We start from the raw sequence: 19,458 nt of genomic DNA, 5'->3' as shown, positions 1-19,458 counted from the left end.
CCCAGTATTTCAGGAAACCTCTGACATTCTCAAAAGTTCATTAGCTTTACTGTTTGGGGAAGAGTTTTCTTTCTGTCTTCAATCTTCTACTGATATAGAGATTTACTTTCATTTATATCGATACAGGGTTATTTTTTATCAATTCATGTTTAGATGCTTGCTTTCTTATTGACATTTCATCTAGCTGCCACTTTGAACAAAAAAGTAAGGGATTTTGTTGTTTTAAAAAGAACAGCTTCAGTGTTAAATTGGATTCCAGACAGTGGGATTTATAATCTAATTCTTACAAGAGATTCAGAACTTGATATCAAGAGCAGGAGCACTTCATTGTCCACATGTAGCACACTGTAAAATCAGAAGTTCTAAATTCTTTTTTTTAAACTCTATTTTTTTCCTATCTCAAAGAGTTAAAATGTATTCTTTTTCTTCTTGCTATTGATTAGCAAAAATTTCCTCACCCTCTGCTGTCGAAGAGTCATACATATTTGATAGCTTTATTCTTTTCTCCTTAATATTGCAAGTAATTCAGCTAGACTATCTTCATCAATGGGGTAAGCAGAGCTGTAACACCTACTTAAGGGAGGGGAGCCATCTGGTTTCCTTGCAACTTGGAGCCTGCTGGCAAATATTAGGTTGTACCAATTTAGAGCATGATGAAGTGGGAAATAATGGACATTTCTGAAGAATCTGAAATAGGATCAGCTGTTATCAGCGAAAATTGGCAGGTGCAGTGCACTATGCTTGCTGTAAGTGCAGTCTCAAGTTGGACAGTGCAGCTGGGAAAATGACTTGCTAATTGAATGGTTGCAGGACTCCCAGCAGCTCTGAAAGTAGTGGAGCGTCATTAATTGGAGGCTCTTGGTTGACTTAGTGGAAGCTGTCACAGAAAGAAGGATCCTGCAAGTTGAGGTTTACTTTCTAGGTTAGTGTTCTGTTACACTGAATGAGTCCTCCTGGAGTCAGAAGTGCTTTCAAACTCAGGAGGACTGGCCTAAGGCTAGCAACATCTACTTTTTTATTTTCAGCATGGTTGAGAGTTATAAAAGCTACGCAATTACATGTTTGTTTAACTGCACGTTTCTGTCGTTATCTTTCCCTTCCCTCTCTTTTTCTCTTTTATTTCCACTTGTGTTAGGTTTCAAAATTGGCTTGGCTTGGAGCAGAAATTATTCTTTTTTTTATTATTATTTAGAGCCTTGGAAGACCTTGTCCTCAACTGTTTCTTGAATGTTGCCATAATTCATAAAAGTAGTTATAGAAAAAAAAAATTGGCCTCGTTTTGGTCCGGAATAGTATTACATACACCTCTGGTTTATGTGGGTCTCAGAATAGCAGGGAATGCAAAAGCACGTGTGCATAAGCTGTGGCTCCCTTTCTCATATGTTGTTTCTATTCATTAAATGCAAACATATTGCGGTGTATCCTAGTTTAATATAAAGGTCTGCTGGCAAAATGTGGCATTTTCTATCAGCTGTTAACATCCCTTGAGGGAAGATGTATTGGCAATGAGTGCTGTGCAGAAAGCACTGCTGACTTCAGAGCGCACTTAATGTATCATTAGTGATGGTAGCATCCCTGTGCACCTGAAATCTCTCCAGCCATGTACAGTGTAGCTTTCCTGGATGAGTTATGAAGGATGGGAAGTAAGAGACTACAGTGACAGGGTTGTGCCACCCAGCATGCCTCTGGCCTGCATAGACACGAGGTTATCTGTGAGTGTGGATTGGATGAGGAGCAGTGGGCTGAAAGCTGGCCTGAGCCTCCCAGTGTGGAGTTCAGGGGCTGTAGGTCAAGTGTTAAACCCTTCAAAATAACTGGTGACACCATGTTTTCAAGCTGGACCCTGAGCAAATCTTGCAATGGCCATCAAGCTCTTCCAAAGTTTAGGTGATACAGCTAGGGAAAATGCATTCATTTTGCATCTGCATTTGGATAACCTGTGTTAGGTAGGAGGCAGGGAAATGAAACTGGGAAGATTTGGAAGCTGTACCCTTGGATCAAAAGCATGTGTGGCAAACATCAAGCACAGGCCTGTGATGGAACTGAGAATAGCAAAACATTGATGAGGAGGCTCCTGCCTCCTTCCCCAGGCTCTGACTGAGCAGCCCAGGACAAGCTGTTTTGGGAAATGCTGTGTTGTTAAATGTTGTAGCTTCATGTTGACCAATTTATGGTGCCTGATTCTAGCTTAACTCTTCTGGATGCTTACTTTGCCTCTTTTGATCTGCCTGGCATTAACAAGTGGATGGAAATAATTCATCTGGCCTCATAAATCAAATAAATTCATAGAATCATAGAATCATTTAGGTTGGAAAAGACCTCTAAGGCCATCCAGTCCAACTGTTAATTCAGTACTGCCAAGCCCACCCCTAAACCATGGTCTTGAAGTGCCATGTCTATTAAGTCTTTGAAATATCTCCAGGGACAGTGATTCCACCACTTTCCTGGGCAGCCTCTTCCAGTGCTTGACAACCCTTTCAGTGAAGAATTTTTTCCTAATATCCTATTCTAAACCTCCCCTGGCACAACATGAGGCCATTTCCTCTTGTCCTGTCAGTTGTTACCTGGGAGAAGAGGCCAATCCTCCCCATGCTACAATCTCCTTTCAGGTGGTTGTAGAGAGAGATAAGTCTCACTGAGCCTCCTTTTCTGCAGTGGAGGGAACCTTATCACTCTCAACAACTTTTTATCTTTCCCTTTTCCTCCCCACACAGCTGAATGAATCTGCCAAGCAGCTCATGGAGATGGACAAGACGTGCTCGGCTGCCGCCTCTGGCTGTGACATGCCGCTGGCGACGGAGACAGTGGCGGTGGCAGCGGCGGCAGCGGTGGGTCTGGCTCCCTGCTCCACGCTGGCCGGTGCGGGGGCTGCTGGAGCGGCCCAGAGGCAGGTGGAAGGCAAGAAGAACGCCAAGAAGCGCCACTCCTTCACCGCCCTCAGCATGACACACAAATCCTCCCAAGCTGCCAGCAACCGGCACTCCATGGAGATCAGTGCCCCTGTCCTCATCAGCTCCAGTGACCCACGGGCAGCTGCCAGGATCGGGGACCTGACCCACCTCTCCTCCAGTGCCCCAGCCCAGGTAAGGTGGGGTGCAGGGGCGTTTGGGCATCCTTAGCAGGTGGTATGCCCTTGGGTCACCTCTTCCAAAATGGCTCACCCTCACATGAAGCAGCCACATGGTGCTGCCATCCTGGTGTGACAGTACTTGGCATCTGCCATTCCTATCCTTGCATTAATCACTGGGCAGGCGTGAGAAGCCAGAGGATAAGGCTAATTTGGATTCACAATACTGCAACACTTTAAAAAACAAAATGTAATCCTACAATCTGTTAGAAGCAATGCAACTGTTGCAGAAGTTTCTGTTGTAGAAGGGAATAATTTTGAGTGATCCCATTACCCTGAATATATCTGTTACTCTGCAGGGTAGCAGTGTCAGTATGAAATTCACACACTGGGGATAAAAAAAGATTTTTGGAATAATTATTTCTGCACAGATCACTGGAGGACGAGCGAATGCACTGCACTTTGACAAGTGTTGTACCCAGCAAGTAGCTGCTGTTCAGAAAAACCCAAGGAGTTTTTAAACCATCACACATGCTGAGAGTGCAGCACTCTCCATCCTTCCTCCTCTCAAAAGAGGATGCAGAAGAGCATCCTCCCAGACATCCCCACAGGTCCCAAAAGGAGCTTCCAAGAGGCTGCTTCTGGGGCCCTGGCAGAAACAGAAGCCAAACTCACCAGGGGTACACTGAAACCCTTTGCAATTGCCCACTGTTTCTATGCATAAGGAAATTCAACTGGCAATTTGCAGTTTGAAGGTGTAGAAGAGAAGGGAGAAAAGTTACAGTCCCAAAGCTCTTCTGCCTCGTCCTTCCTGCCCAGTCATCTACACGGTGTGTGTGCAGATGAGCACCCACAGGTGGTTTCTAGACCAGTTCCTCATAGGCTGTGTCTCATAGTCTCATAGTGCCAAGATAACCTCAGCATGACAGGGTCTTCCCACACATTATGTCTCTGCTGGAAAAAACCATTCTTGCCCTGTTCCTCTCCCTGGACATGCCTTCTGTCCCCTCACATCCATGTCCCCATAGAGGGACAAACATGGATCACTTGCCAACCCTGTGGTGGCCCAGAGCAGGAGGCAATCCATGTTACAGCCACTGCCCATGCTGGTATGCATGTAGAAGGCTGGGTAAGGGACAAGCAGCAAACTGTAGGGGCTGCTTTGGGCAGAAATGCCTGCTTATGTCCATCTGTAGTGCTGGTGGGTCCCTCCTATGAGGCCAGAGTGGTGCACCAGACCGTGGAGTCACTCCTCGTAGCTGTGCCCTGGTGTGACCCACGATATGAGCCCCAGGCCCCTGCAGCACAGGTTTGCAAGGGCTCTGGGGGAGGCAGGGTGCCTGAATGCACACCATGTGTGATGCAGGTCCAGCAAAAACTGTACTGAGAGGATACTGCCACACTGGAGCAGTACTCTCTGCTTCTGCCTCAGCTGCTCCCCTCCCTCTGCTGCCCATCCACATGTAGGAGCCAGAGAGAAACCTCAGTCCAACTGTAATAGCACCCATTTTCTTCCACATGCCTTTTTCAGGAAGGGTTTCTGTGGTGTAAGGTCTTCCCCCGCTTTCAGCCCCCAGCAGGAGGATGAAGGTGAGGATATGGCCCCCACACAAAGCAGCAGGGTGTCAAGATGTACTGGGACATCTGTGAAGCAGCATAAGCACTACACATGAGAGAGGGTCTCAAACTCGTCAAGTAAATGACACCCATGTTTTTGGCACTGAGAGTGACACATTTGGACTTTACAGAGACAGGATACTGACTTTTCTGGTCCTGTGCTAGTCAAGAGAAACACAACACTCACCCTTTTTTGTTAGAGTCATGTTGAAGAGTCATTCTGAGCTAGTAAACCACAGCAGTTATGCCATGAAACAAAAAGTGCCTTGATTATTCTCCCCTGTTTTAACAGAACAACTGGTATGCAAGACCCCACTCATTTCTCAAACAATTTTGTCATTTGCACACAAGTGGTAGAAGACAAGAAGGGCCTGATGTTGCTGGTGACAATTAATGATCATCAAAATCCAGCCCACAGGAAGCTTGGTTGGGTCCTTTGCAGCAGATGGGGAGACATGTACCTGGTGCCATGGGCAAAAGCTCGTCTAAGCTGGAGTGTAATGAAGCCCATGGTGGAAACAGGTTTTGGGAGTGGTTCTGCCTCAGGGCATAGAGCCAGTTTGCAGACAAGGCAGCTGAGCACATGCCTCTATCACTGCTGGTCAAAACTGTCTTGGCCAAAATCCAGCCAGGGAAGAAGAGTCTTGGTGGCTCAGATCAACCTTAGTGAAAAGAGGCTTCTCTCTGTCAAAAGTGTCATTGCACCCTGCCACCCCAAGTGTGGCATTTACATGTCTTAATACATATCTCTGCTTTTGGAAATTCTGCTTTCTAATTTGAGGGATTTAAACATTTTCCTTTGAAAGCTTTGCAATTAATGTGGATCTATAGGGGAAAAAAAGTGGGACTGAAGTTTTCACTGCGTTCTCTTGACTGTAGGAGCAACCTTCAGAAAAATGCTTGTAAGATTAGGAATGAAATCACAAGAGCTACAAACATGCATTCACCTGTTTTTAAGGCTTCTTAGTTAAGTCTACAAAAAATACAGAATTTAGTTCTTATCAAATGTCCATTAAAATTGTGCAGCTATTTTTATATAACTATTAATCCCATAATAATAGGGGTAACATTTCAATTAAAAATGTCAGAAATTCAGTCTCTTCTCTGCCATCTGTTAAGACCTGACATGGCTCTGAAGCAATTAATGATGCTTCAGCCTTAGACAGAATATCAGTTCAGCAGTTTTCTTTTCTTCACATGGCTGAATGCCAGCCAGAGTAGCATAAACAATGGGCCCCCTGAGCTCTTACATCAAGGCATTCAGGGCAGTGAGAATCTTGTCTTCAGATTTTTTTGCTCTAAAATGCATTTGGCATTTCTGAGGTAAATGCCCTGTATGTCTTGTTCAGCGTTTGACATCTTGACAAATCTGCAAACTGATTCTACTGCTGCTTCAGAAGTGCTCAGGGGCGTTGCTGAGAGCATGGGCACCTTGTAGGAAGGCTGTGCATGTAGCTGCTGAACTCACCAGTGAGCTCTGCTGCAGGAAAATGTCTCACCTTTTCTTTCCCCACTTGAAGAGGAACCTCTCTGTCCTGCATGTCATTGTCACAGCCCTTGAGTGATTGTCTCTCTAACCACCTCAGGCCCTTACTGGTTTGCAACAGCAAATTCAGCCAAAGCTTATTTCTTATAAGGGAAACAACAAATTTACAGTTTCAGTATCTAGCAAATTTATGCTATTTTTTAACTAGAATGTAAATTTGGTTTATTGTGTCATTATATCCCACGCTTGAAATTTCCAGGCACTTTTTCATTGCTTATTTAATAGATCTCTTCATAAAAAGAAATAAATGAACTTTATTCGTTTCAGTAGGTATGAGTTTCTCTGAAACATATCAGGATTGGTGTTTAGCTTGCAGGGGGATTCTACATTTTGAAAAAGTTCGACACAGTTTTCTTATAGCCTGTCCTTTGAACAAGCAGAATTCAATTACAGGAGTTCTTGAATGACATCCAGTCCCCTACCTCAAGGCAAGTGGCTGGTGCCCAGCAAAGCAGTCTCCTCTAAACAAGCATCAGTTTTCCCTGCAGACCTGAGGCGCCTACATCTGGAGCACCTGCTCTCTCTCTGCTGACATGAGAAGAAACACAGACATCTAGGGCTTACTGCCTAAGTTACTGCAGGAACTTAAAATTTAGGCGCAAATTTTACACGTTTCAGTAAATGTAGCATATATTCCACCCCTTAGAAGTTATTTCATGCGTGGTGCTTTATTCTTGTGGCTTTTGTCAATTCTTGTGAATTGAAACCAGACTTCCACACTGAGCTGACACGGTTTTTTTGGTTTTATGAGTCGTTAGACTATTATAAGCCTCTAGGAAGGCACAGATTTCTACATATTGTGCACTGACATGCAGACCAGACTATGAAATCACGTTTTGAAAGCAGGTCTGCATATCATTAATTTAATAATCGAAGACTGCTGGCCGTCCATAATGTGTTCATTGTTCTTTAAGCAGAACCAACTCCGCTGTTTTCCAAAAGGCAAGATGTATTTTGAAATGAATGATGGTCTTAAAAACATCTTCACTGACTACAAACTTTGGCATGCTTGAAAGGTAGAAGAATCAACTTGAAGTCACCTCAGCTGGATAAAATAGTGACTGGAATTCCACAACAGCCAGGATATGAAGTATTTCATTTAAAAGGGGCAATGCTGGAATCATAATTTTGCCTGCAACTAAATTTGCTTGTATGATTTTTGTTGCATGCTGAGCATCACTCATTAAATGTAAGGTCTCCATCTGAAAGGTAATAGTGTCTTTCCATCATGCAGAATGTCCTATCATACTGGCAAAATGGATTTTTATTGAAGATGTAAGTAGTGCTGCAGGCCTGTGATGGAGCTGAAGCTGAATTAGGTTACGGGTGCAGAGGAGTGGTTCGTAACTGAGACTCCTTGGGGAGTGGGGAAGGTCCCCCTGGAAAGTAATCATGCCTAGGCCTCAGATGGCTTGTCTTGCTTCCATTTTCACCCCTTATGAATTATTCGTCCCTGCTAGTTGAAAAGGTCATGGGTCAGTACTGCTCCAAACCCCCTGGATTTTGACAGAAAAGTGTCTCATGAATAATGAAGCATGGCTTTGTGAACACCAGGGTAACAGCTGAGTGAGGAAGAAAGGACCCTCCCCACAGAAGGAACTTCTGTGTGTGTTTTGAACAACTCATCACCATGCACAAGAAGTCAATTTGTATCTGCAAGTATTAGTTCAAGCTCCTAACCGGAGGACACATGTTCAGGAAAAGCTGAGAACAATATCTTGCACACTCCCAATCCCAAAGATTGACAGTATTTGAAATGAAAAATGTTCCTTGAAGTGTCTTGCTATATAAATCATTTGGAAGTGTGTCCTTATCAGTTATTTAGAAGTGCTGAATTTTAGCTGAGAAAATGTAATAGCAGAACTCTGGTTGAGCCTTGGCTGATAACCTAAATGTGCTGACCATGAGAGGCATACAGATTATACCTAAAATCCAGAGACTAAAAATGAACCTTGAATTTTCAAGTGCACAACAAGCTCTGAGAAAATAAGTAAAATTCAGGTATTTTTCAGCTTTGGCTGGGAGTCCAAGTTCCGTCCAACCTGCTCTGTTGCTGACTGTGAATGACAACTGACTGGATACAAGAGCAAGACAGGTGAAACCAAGGGCAGCTATTTCAGGAGGTAGCACCAGTCAAAATGGCAAAAGAGAAGAAATACTCATCCAACCTGTCTTTCTGTAATTTAGATCAAAATATGTCACCAAAAAATGCATAAGAGCTTTTGCTAAGGTCTAATATAAACTAATTATCTTTGTACATTTCCAGTTCTATTCATACTTATTTATAATTCCAGACATTGCCTATTGTAAATAACTTTATCTTCTTGGGGGCGGGGATGGTTGTACGTGGGAAGGAGTTAACTTCTTTTAAACAGAAAGGTTTAGGCAGGAATGTAAGCAGCTGTTTTAGGGGGCTATCAATAGGTCTCTGAATACACTCTGTGCATATTGGGATATATTACATTGTTTGTCAAAACTGTTGCAAATGAGGCTCATGAGCTGACTCAGTCTATGAACTGATTACATAAGCCACCAGGAATCCAGGTCAAAGCAAAATTGTCTTTAGGGAACTACCAGGTTAGAGACAGTGTCTTCCCTTTTCCTACAGTATGCCTCATCACAAATATATTTTGAAAGATTTTGCAAGAACCACATAAAACCTAATTTTTTACAGGAACTAGGAAGAGAAAGTTGTGCTTTAGAAGGGTTATTCAACTGTGCATGAAATCCCATTGCCAGTAAAAGAAAAACAATATACTTTTTCCCAGATGCTCCTCAGGGTAGTAACCTGAAAACATTTTGCTACTAAAATAATTTTTGCACACAGCTAATCTTGAGACTTTACAGTACCTGCCAGTCAACTACTGGTTTGGAAGTCTCAAGAGCAAGTGAGACACTGTCTTGGTATTTATCCCATGCCATAAAATCCTGTTCATCCAGCACACTCTATGTCTACATCTATGACATTTGAGCAGAAATTACTAAAGTGTATATTTTCCTCCTTTTTTTTTGCTTGGAGGATTTGTTTATTTGTTTACCATTATTTTCTCCCTGGACAGGGACTTCTTACAGGAGGCTTTGCACAGGATCCTCATGAGTTTTTTGTACAGTTATCAAAAGGACAATTATGAATGTGGTATTAAATTAACATCTTTTACAGGTCAAGCTTTCACTTGAAGCCTTCCTGTGTCTCTTTGTTTGATTTTTATGTTCTTTGATCCCAGAATTTCAAGAAACTATTTACTATAAACCTATTTAAAACCTTGTGGTGGAAAGCTATACCCTGAGTATAGTCTGAGAGAAACAAGGCTGAATAAAATATAATTCTCATGATACTCATCCACGTGATGCTTAATTAGTCCTCATTTGGGGAAGCTGAGAAGCTGTGAGCCAGAATAATCAGTGCTTTTATGGATGCTAATGTCAGATTAATCTTCAGAAGAAAATGACAAAAATATTTGGGTTTTTTTTCTTCTAACTTTCAGGCATCATTAGATTGCAGGATAGGGGAAATAGAAGCTCAGGAAATTAATTTACTTGACTTCTCCAGCTCTCTGCATGGCTCTATGAGCTACTGAGAGAAGACCTGGTCTAGTTTTTGGTCTATTACAAACCAAAAATAATCAGGGCCAATCTGGTCCTAGAAAAAGCTGGCATCACACTGTGCCTCACCTTCATTCACAGTCACAGATACTTGCAGGTTTTAAGAACCTCTCAGTAAATCATATAAATTTAGCTCCAGTCTTTGCAGGAAGGAACTGGGTATTTGTGCAGCTATTTATGCAGCTGCAGCTGTTATCCTGCACATTTGTTTGTTTTCTACACACACTGTTACGGAAAAAAAAATTTTTCCTCTAGAATTGATAAGTCCATTTCAGCCCCCACTTTGATAATTAGCATTTGATGAGGCTACTTGATCTTGCATGTAACACTTTTCATCAATACTTGGTGTCATTACCATGCATTAAGTGCTAATACATTATTTCCAGGAACATTAAGGTTCAGAATGATTGCCACAGTCTTTGTTTTATGGAGTCAGCAAATTAGAGAAACGAGTCACAAGAATCTTAAAGACCATTAGCCTGTTCTTATGATATTTCCAGAGGATGGTATGTCAATTTATGTGAGTAGAATGGGTGTTTTTCTCTTATTTTAAAGTAATATTAAAGAGAAATTTAAAGTAAGCTGTAAATATGCATTCAAGACATTAAAAGAATTTTTCCTGATAATTAATGAATGTGATAAGTGCCCTGTGGTGAGAGAGTGCTGGATTTTCTTTGAAGTCAAAACTGAGAGTTCTGGTTGATTTTCTAGATTATAAGAACATTCTTCTGATAGCAACAATTATTTTTCAGTGAAGGCTACTGCAACCTGCAATATCACTGCACTCTAGTTCCTAGTTTTATCACTGTCTTCTAGACTTCTATTCCACTAAAAGACTGAGTCCCTTGCTTTTGCAAGGCACTTCACTAATCCCTACAGGCACCATGTCTTTTCAAATTAAACCACAAATGGGACCTTAAAGTACTGGTGAAAATCTAAAGTAAATCTGCAAGGGAAAAAAAAATTTAATTTATGCTGGAAGTCCAAACTAGTAAAGCTTCCATAAAGGTATGGATGGGAAAAGAGAAAGGGAATGAATGTGAGAAGATGTTTCAGCCCAGATGAGTAGTTGTTACCTTTAATTTCCTGGTGTGTCTGGGCTTGTTTGGAGGGAGTAATGTTTCAGTGGTCATAAGGAAGCTGTTGTGTTTACAGGGAAAAAAAAAAGCAAAAAGTCCTTTTAATATTATTCTCCAGTCCATGAGTACATAATCACCTACTACACCAGAGCAGCTGGTGATAAAAACAGAGGGCACAGCATGAGCTGGGAGTGAAATACCTGTCATGCAGCACTGTGGTGTCTGTGTGTATAGTCTGGGAGTTTTACTCAAGATTCAGCCTTGCACAGTACAGGTGGTGCTACCAGAGTCACAAAGAAGCAGAAATTAGTGCAGAAGGATCTGGAGGTGGCTTTCAGCACGCCTTTGTGCAGCTGCTTTTCCCTGCTGGCTGGCATCTGGGTCTGTAGTGTCCAGAGGAAAAAAGCTGGTGCTGTTGAGCTGAAACAGTGGTAAGAGTTGCTTGGAGGACGCCAGATGGAAGTGGGAGCATGAAGAAGTCAGATTTGGCTGTTCACAGGCCTAAGTAAATGGGATCAGAGTTGGCAGTGCCTGGTTCAGAAAACTGCATGCCACCATTAAATGGCCTCCTAATCAAGAGGTGTGCACGTGTGATCACCCAGGAGGAGGTCACATCTGGAAATTCAATGGCCAAATGTTTAAAGACATTAGAGGCTCATAAGGATAGGGAGGAGCACCAAACGGTATTTTCAGAAGTGACTCTTATTACTTAAATTGCAATAAAATCTGTGTGAATCAGGCAGTGAAGTACTTAATGCCACGCTGAGAAACTCTGCAAGGTGCCTGTTTTTATCAGTAAGTGCCTATGTGCCTCTTAAAATCCTGGCTGTCAGAGACATCTCCTACCTGTAAGGCTTTAGCAATACTGAGTAGCAGAGATTGAAGAAGGATTAAGACACAAATGCTGCAGTGTTTGAGCCCTCCCTGTGTAATGTCTGTACATGGCTCTATTTGTGTGTCTGATGCCACACAAGGAAGATGAATCATGTAGGGACATGCCATCAGAAAGCAAGGATGTGGCACATAGACTTCCTAAAAGGTATCAAAGCAGAGAACAAGAAAATCAGAGCATTGTCTTGGATCCCATTCCCCTGAGCAGATGAAGAGGAAAGGTGGACATATTTAGTACCTTGTTCCTTAGATCACAGTAGCAAAAGTACAACCTGGCTACAGGGCTAAATCAAGAAGGAAAATGTACTAAGTCCTTCTACCAGTTGTGATGGAGAAAGGTCTGCTGTGTTCTCCAGGAGGATTATTTTTATTACTGGTAACTGGAGAGATGCACATAAAATTGTGTGAAAAGTAGAACGGTAAACTTCCAATATAGGTAATATCGGAAGTATAAAGGAGATTATTCTTTTGCAAAAACTAGTTTCTTCAAAATCTTATTGCAAATACAATCTTGCAAAATAGTCTAGCAATACTGTATTTTATAATATGAGCTAATTAGTGATACATACAGGAGACAACAGGACCTTGAAAGAATCAGCTTAGAGAGATTTCACCAACTGTGTCAGGGACTGCAGTTTAAATGCAAAGCTGGTGAACATTCAGATGCATAGTAGCAATCAAGCAGCCACCAAGAGAATACAGCAAGGAGCACAGAGACACATGAAACTGAAGAGCAGAATACTTCTGTGATAGTAAATGTCAAGATGTGAACAGAGGAGCTCAATTCAATGTGTGGAAGGCCAGCAGGTCCTGTGGAGTAAAACCTGATGATGAAAAGCAGGGTCATAGACAGACTGGAAAGCACACAGTGATGTCAAAGCCTGTAGGGAGAGCAGCTAAAGAAAAACCAGAGCACAATCAGGAAGCAGTGATTTAGAGTTTGGATGTATAGGATACTAGGCTGTACAAAGTGGCAAAAATGAATGGTTTGTAGGTTCCAGGCTGGCATCAGACACAGTAATATTGGAGTAACCAGATACAGGCATGAAACTGAATATCAGGTAGATAGATATATACACAACTGTGGACAGATCTTTGGGATTATTCAAGGAAAGAAAGCAAAATTGTCATCCAACAACAGTGAATGGCACTTACATGATTTCTTAATCCCTTGGACTATATGTTAGTACAAGCATAATAGAAAACATTTGAGATCACGCTTTCAGTAACACAGAAGACACAGAAGGCCCCATTGTCAGTGCAAACAGGCAAATAGATGATGCTTTGACTGCTGCTCTGCTCTGTTGGCTTGAACTCATCACTCTGCAGTCAGTCAGGCTCAGCCCAGGGTGCCTGCAGTGGCTACTCCAGGCTGGGGTAGCTGCACCTCTGCAAACTGACTTTGCTGCAGTGTGCAGAGGGAGGATCATAGGAGCTAAAGAAGGGTTGGCATGTGTCTTACAAGAAACATGAAGCATTGGTCAGCTCCCAGAGCTGGATATCATTGCTACTAGTGGAATGAGTCCTGTGATTGGAGTACTGGCACCTGTCTCCGTCTCTCTGGGTGCCTCCCAGTGAACCCCGGCCAGCCCCGGGTCGGCAAACAGCGGGGGGGCAGCCCCGAAGTGACCGACAGCGGGGGGACACTCTCTGGTGCCCCGAGGGTACTGAGGGCAGCTAGGCTAGTCACCTTTGCAGCAGAAGAGACGCTGGAGACATCAGTGGAGGGTAAAAGGCCGACTCTGAACAGGGGGCCAGTCCAAGGTTTATTCGGAGCTCCCCAGAGAGCCCCACTCCTGAGGGGGCGCCGTGCTCAGAGTGAGACAAAGGAGTCTCGAGGTTACATTTAAAGGGGGGGAGGAAACCGAGGGTAGATACATTTGCTGACCAATAAAGACCCTCCAGGGATACAGCCTTAGGGGATGGACTTTTGGGATAGCGTATAACTACGGGCTTCAGGAGTAGGCAGGACAGGTGAGGGGGAGGTGTGACACTGTAAGGGAGAGGTTTGATTGTACAGCCCTTAGAGTTAGTGATGGTGTGGTGAAGAGCCTCTGCGTGAAGGCTGGGGGGAAGGAAAACAAAGCAGGTATTGTAGAGGGTGTTTGCTACTGATTGCCCCGTTGGGATGTAAGCACCGGTGAATTATTCTACAGGCAATTAAGAGAACTCTCTGGATCAGTAGCCCTTGTCCTTATGCGAGATTTCAAGTTCCCACACATCAACTGGAAATATCATACTTCTGTGACAAGTGTTGAAAATTCTTGAGGCTTTTAGGAGAAAACTGCTTGTCATTCATACTTAGTGAGCCAACTAGGAAAGATGCCCTCTGGACTTGTTATTTATGAATAGAGAAGGACTCATGAGGGATGTAACAGTAGGTGGCTGTCTTGGCTACTATGTTCATGAAATGGCTGAGTTTAGGATTTTCACTGTAAAGAGACAAAAAAGGATGGCAGAGTTGTTTCCCTGGACTTCATGAGAGCAAACTTTATGCTGTTCAGGGCATTACTTAGCAGAGTGCCCTGGGAATGTGCTTTTAAGGACTTTGGAGTTCACATGTGCTGGTCAGTATTTAAGATTCACCTTTCAGAAGCACAGGAGCAGACAACTTCACCATGCTGAGTCAAGCAAGCAGAACAGAAGACCACCTTATCTGAACAGGGAACTCCTTGTGTGGTCAGGAGGAAAAAGAAACTGTATGACCTCTGGAAGCAAGGTGATGCCTCTCAGGAACCTGAGTACAGAGCTGTGGTTCATTTACACAGGGAGAAGACATGAAAGTCCAAAGCTCAATTAGAGTTGAAACTGGCCAGTGTTTTCAAATAACAAGAAGAGCTCTTTTTTCAGATGAGGTCTAAAGAAAATATTGGGCTGATACTTGGTGAAGGTGGTGAATACTTGATAGTACTTGGTCAATCTAACAGGAATGAAGAAAAAGCAGATGCATTCTATGCACTTTTTGTCTCAGTCTTTAGTAGACCTCCAGATTCCCAGTCCTCTGAGTTGGAGTGAGGACCACAAATGTGGGAACAGTGACTTTCTATTTGTGGACACTGGAATTGTAAGGGACCAGCTGTATCAGCTGAATGTTCACAAGTCCATGGCGCCTCATGGATTCATCCAAGTGTTCTGAAGGGGCCAGTGAATGTTATGGCAGGACTGGTCTCAATAATCTGTCAAAGATCTTGCAGGTTTAGGGAGGTCCTGCTGATTGGAAGCTTGACAATGTTACTCTAATCTACAAAAAAAAAGGCATTAAAAAGACCCAGGGAATTACAGACCTGTTAATTTAGCCTCAGCTGCTGGAAAAATTATGGAGATTATTATACTGGGTACTACTGAAAGGCATTTAAAGAATGATGCAGCCATAAGGAACAGTCAATATGGGTTCATAGAAGGGAAGTCCCATTTAACTGATTTGATATCCTTCTATAATAAGGTCACTTTCCTAGTGGATGAAGGGAAAGCAGTGGATACAGTTTTTCAGGATTTTAGTAGGCTTTTGGTACTGTACCTCAGCATCTTTCTGGACAGGTTGCTTAGCCATGGAATGAGCGGACTTGAGATGCACTGGGTGAAGAACTGGCCAAAGGCCAGATCTCAAAGGATTGCAGTGAATGGGGCTACAGCTGGCTGTTGACAGGTCACCAGTGATGTTCTTTGGTGCTCAGTTCTAGGGCCAGTTCTGTCACATATATATATATATATATGTACACATATGCATATAAATCAGTGATTAGGAGGCAGGAGTTGAATGCACCACTGGCAAGTTTGCTGATCATACCAAAGTGGAAGGTGCTTTTGACTCTCTTGAGTGGGGACAAGATGCCTTGCAGAAGGATGTAGATACACTGGAGCATTAGCCAGTGATTAGCAATCACAACTATTCAAAATGCTGAATTCTGATCCCTTTAGGATGGGGTAATGCCAGGCATAAGTATGGATTAGGAGAGGAGTGGCTGATGAGCAGCCCTGCAGAGAGGGATCTGGGGGTCCTGGTGGACAGCAGGCTCAGTGTGAGACACCAGAGGGGAAACCTCATCCTCACAATCACTCAGAATTATCCTGCTGTATTCAGTGTTGGTGTGGCCTCTCCTGGAGCACTATGTGCAGTTCTGGGCCCCACCATGGAAGGAGGATGTGAAGGCCCTTGAAAGCATCCAGAGGAGGACAACAACTCTTGTGAAAGGACTGCAAGGAATGTCCTAAGAGGAGCAGCTGAGGACACTGTGCTTGTCTACTTTGGAGAGAAGGAGGCTGAGGGGTGATTTCATTGCTCTCTACAGCTTCCTGAGGAGGAGAAGCAGAGAGGGAGATGCTGAGCTCTTCTCCATGGTCTCCACTGACAGGATTCATGGGAGTGGTCCTGAGGGAATGCCCCACAGGACATTCAGACTGGACATCAGGAAGCATTTTTTTACTGAGAGGGTGGTAAAACTCTGGAACAGGCTTCCTAGAAAAGTGGTTGATGCCCCAAACTGTCAGTGTTTAAGAGGCATTTGGACAATGTTCTTAATTGGTCAGCCTTGAAGTGGTCAGGCAGTTGGATTAGATACTTGTTGAAGGCCACTTTCAATATAAATATTCTATTCTACTCTATTCCATTCTGTCCTATTCTATCCCTTCCTGCTGTGATCTTCTCTGCCTTTACAGTTGCACCCTGAGGCTGTTCATTCAGATCTGTTTTTTCATGAGGTAAAAATCTAATTTTTTTTCCCTAGCAAGGAAGGGTGGGGACTGATGCATTTTCTGTTTTCTTAAAGACAGTTTCTCTAATCCAGAGCAGGCATGCAGTGGTAGAACAACGTGAAGAAGTTTGAACTAGTTGATTTCTCGCTTACTTCTTGGATGAGGCAGCTGCCAGGTGTCTCAGCCCAACATCTTCTGCAATCCCTAACCCCATTAACCAGCTCAACATAACAAATGAGGGATCATTCTCCAGCTATCCCTAAATTTTTTAGTGGGCTGGTGTGTTTTTTCTGTAAGTTGATACTAGCTCACTGACGTGACAGGCAGTATTAATAAAGCCTTAGTCACAGAGCTGGAAAGAATGCTTTTTACACATAGGACCAAGAGCTGCTTGGATACTTCTTTGTTTGAGCAAACAGCCAGAAAGTTTGAGGAAATAATGAGAAAAAGGAGATGTACTTGTCAATACAATTTCATGATTGAGTGTAGATGTTGGTGAAGAGATGAGACATCTTGCTGCTTTTTGCCAAAAGCTATAGAATCACAGTGCAGTGTTCCCATGTTTTGCTGCACAATTTCCTAATGATAATGTGTTCATACACAGCAAAGCAATATAGCTCAGCAATGTACTGTCAAGACAGACCACTAATAATTATGTGGCTTCTTTGGAGTGAGATAACCTTGAAATCCAGTAATTAAGTAGCAATGTGTGTCTTGGTTTAACTCTGTATCTTGGCTTAATTCAGTGTCATTTTTAAGTGCAAAAATTGTCCCCATGTTTGTGTTCCAAAAATCAATATTTACTGTTTGTTAGATAGAATTTTGAAACACAAAAGCTGTAGTGGAGGCCTGTGAAGTGCTCAGAACCTTTGCTGAGTATAACACACCTTGCCTGAACCTGCAATTTGTGGGTATTGGTTCCTACTTTGTAGAGCCATTCTGCATATGGACGTGCACACAGCATATGGTTAGACTTATTAAAAAACTTTTTGTTCAAGTAAACCACTACAAGTCCCATCAGCCCAGCTCTGCCCTGCCTGCAATAAAGATCTGTTGCTACAGGCCTTGGCATTAGTTCAGGAGACGTTTCCAGTCAGGATTCATTTTTGACATAGATGAATGAGGACTTTGGTGAGACAACTCAAAAAGAGATTGCCCTATATAATTTGGCTGAGCATTAGGCTTTGAGAAATGAATGATTACATTTAGAATTGCCTTTCACATGAATAGCTGGAGAAGATCTGTCCAGCTGTCTATATGAGAGTGGAGATTTATTTTCTGGGGTAAAAGTGGAGTGAACTACTTTCTCCATCCAAAGTTTTGGGTTGGGTAGTCACCTTCTTTTGAAGGAGAAGAATATTCCTGATGATAAAAAGAGTACATAGAAATGAGAGTGCATTTTGGAAACTGAATAGTATCTTCTTCTCCAGAGATCCATAACCACTACCAAAAGAGTACCAATCTAAAAACAAGTTTTTGAGGGGAAAAGGTTACTTTTATCAGAGAAGGTACAATTGCAGATGCACATGCTGAGCTGACTTTACAAAGCAGCTAAGTAGTTATACATTGTTAAACTTTTAAGATGTGCATACAGCTAAAATTTCTCTGACAGGTACATGGAAATTCTGCTAATTCTTTGTGTCAGAAATGTATTTTTGGAATGTGTAATGCTAGAATAAGCCTTTTTTAAGGCAATATAATGAAGTTAGAAAATCTAGGAATTTATAAAATATGTGGTTTATTCTTCTATGCCTTCACCCCGTAGCAATTTAGAAAATAATGGGCTTCATCTTAAATCCTTGTGTGTTCTTCTTTGTGTATTTTCAGGATTCCTCTTTGATTGGAACAGCCACAGTGGCTGGTCCCAGGACAAGTGCAATAATTGGAGATCAGGGAACACCACCGAAGGTCCAGCTCCCCCTCAATATGTAAGCAGCTCATCTCAGTCACTGTGTACTCTTTGTTTCCAGTTGTGTGTGTGCGTGCATGTGTGTGCTTAAAACCTGAATGCCCAAATCTCAGCTCAGGTGCATTCTGAGGAGAGAGAGATTGCAATTTCAAACATGAGGCAGCCCCTGCTGAAATTGAAAAATTAATAGAGAAGGGCAAGACTTCCCCCTTTCTCTATGAGCCCTTTTAGACTTTATTTGTTGTAGCTGTATGGATCACTGTGAAGAAAACTGAGTACCTCTGAGACAGAGAAAATCTTTCATTTAAAGCTCTTAAAAAGGTATAGTCCCATGCAATTAAACACCTGATATATTCACGATTAACCAGAAAAAATGGCCCAGTTGCACTTTTTTGGTGCCATCAACAATGAATGAACAAGTCAATGAATGAACTTCATATCTTTGGCATATGGTCTTGTTGAATAGTGCGTAGAATAACAGAAGGTTCAGAGAACAAAAAGAGTAGACTTCATTATAGCAAATCTCTTCCTGCCTGGTTGGTTTATCTGATACTTCTGTAATTAACTACTAAATCCTTTCCTCTCAACACATATACCTCATAAAATCAGGACAACTATACACACACAAGCACATATGCACATCCATATTTTTGGGTTTTATGATATGGCTAAAACAAAATTCACAAAATTAGGTTTCACAAAATCCTAAAAATAATAGAAGAGATCTTCTTTAAGAACAATAGGAGTGTTGGATCAGAACCAAATTTCTTCTTAGCTGCTTATTTGAGATCTTTATACCTGAGGGATGCCACATATCACTGCATGCCCCACAGGGAGGTCTCATCATCATCCTGTGCTCACCCTGCGTGGCCTGTGTGGCACATAGTGGGGCACATGTTTATTTCAAGCTTTGCCCTGACTAGGAAGTGGTAATTGGCAATATTTGAAGTACCTGGTTGCTGAACCAGGACATTTTCCAGCTCTCTGGCAACGCCACTGACTCCATGCCTCAGCAAGCCTCCCCTTCTCCCTCCCATGCTTCTCCTGTCATCTC

General features: G+C 42.6%; 1 protein-coding gene across 1 annotated transcript in view; it reads left to right on the top strand.

The window, feature by feature from the left end:
* The window catches only part of SH3RF3 (SH3 domain containing ring finger 3), a 92,683-nt gene that overhangs the window by 26,983 nt on the left and 46,242 nt on the right, over positions 1 to 19,458 (top strand). The window contains exons 4-5 of the mRNA XM_041418028.1: positions 2,715 to 3,083; positions 18,323 to 18,423. Coding sequence (XP_041273962.1) covers positions 2,715 to 3,083; positions 18,323 to 18,423 — 470 coding nt within the window. The remainder of the gene's footprint in view (positions 1 to 2,714; positions 3,084 to 18,322; positions 18,424 to 19,458) is intronic.

The sequence above is a fragment of the Onychostruthus taczanowskii genome, unplaced genomic scaffold, assembly GCF_017590055.1.
Source record: "Onychostruthus taczanowskii isolate IOZ18803 unplaced genomic scaffold, ASM1759005v1 scaffold58, whole genome shotgun sequence".
NCBI lineage: Eukaryota > Metazoa > Chordata > Aves > Passeriformes > Passeridae > Onychostruthus > Onychostruthus taczanowskii.
Note: the sequence above shows the minus strand (reverse complement) of the source record. Positions and strands in the feature narration are given on the sequence as shown.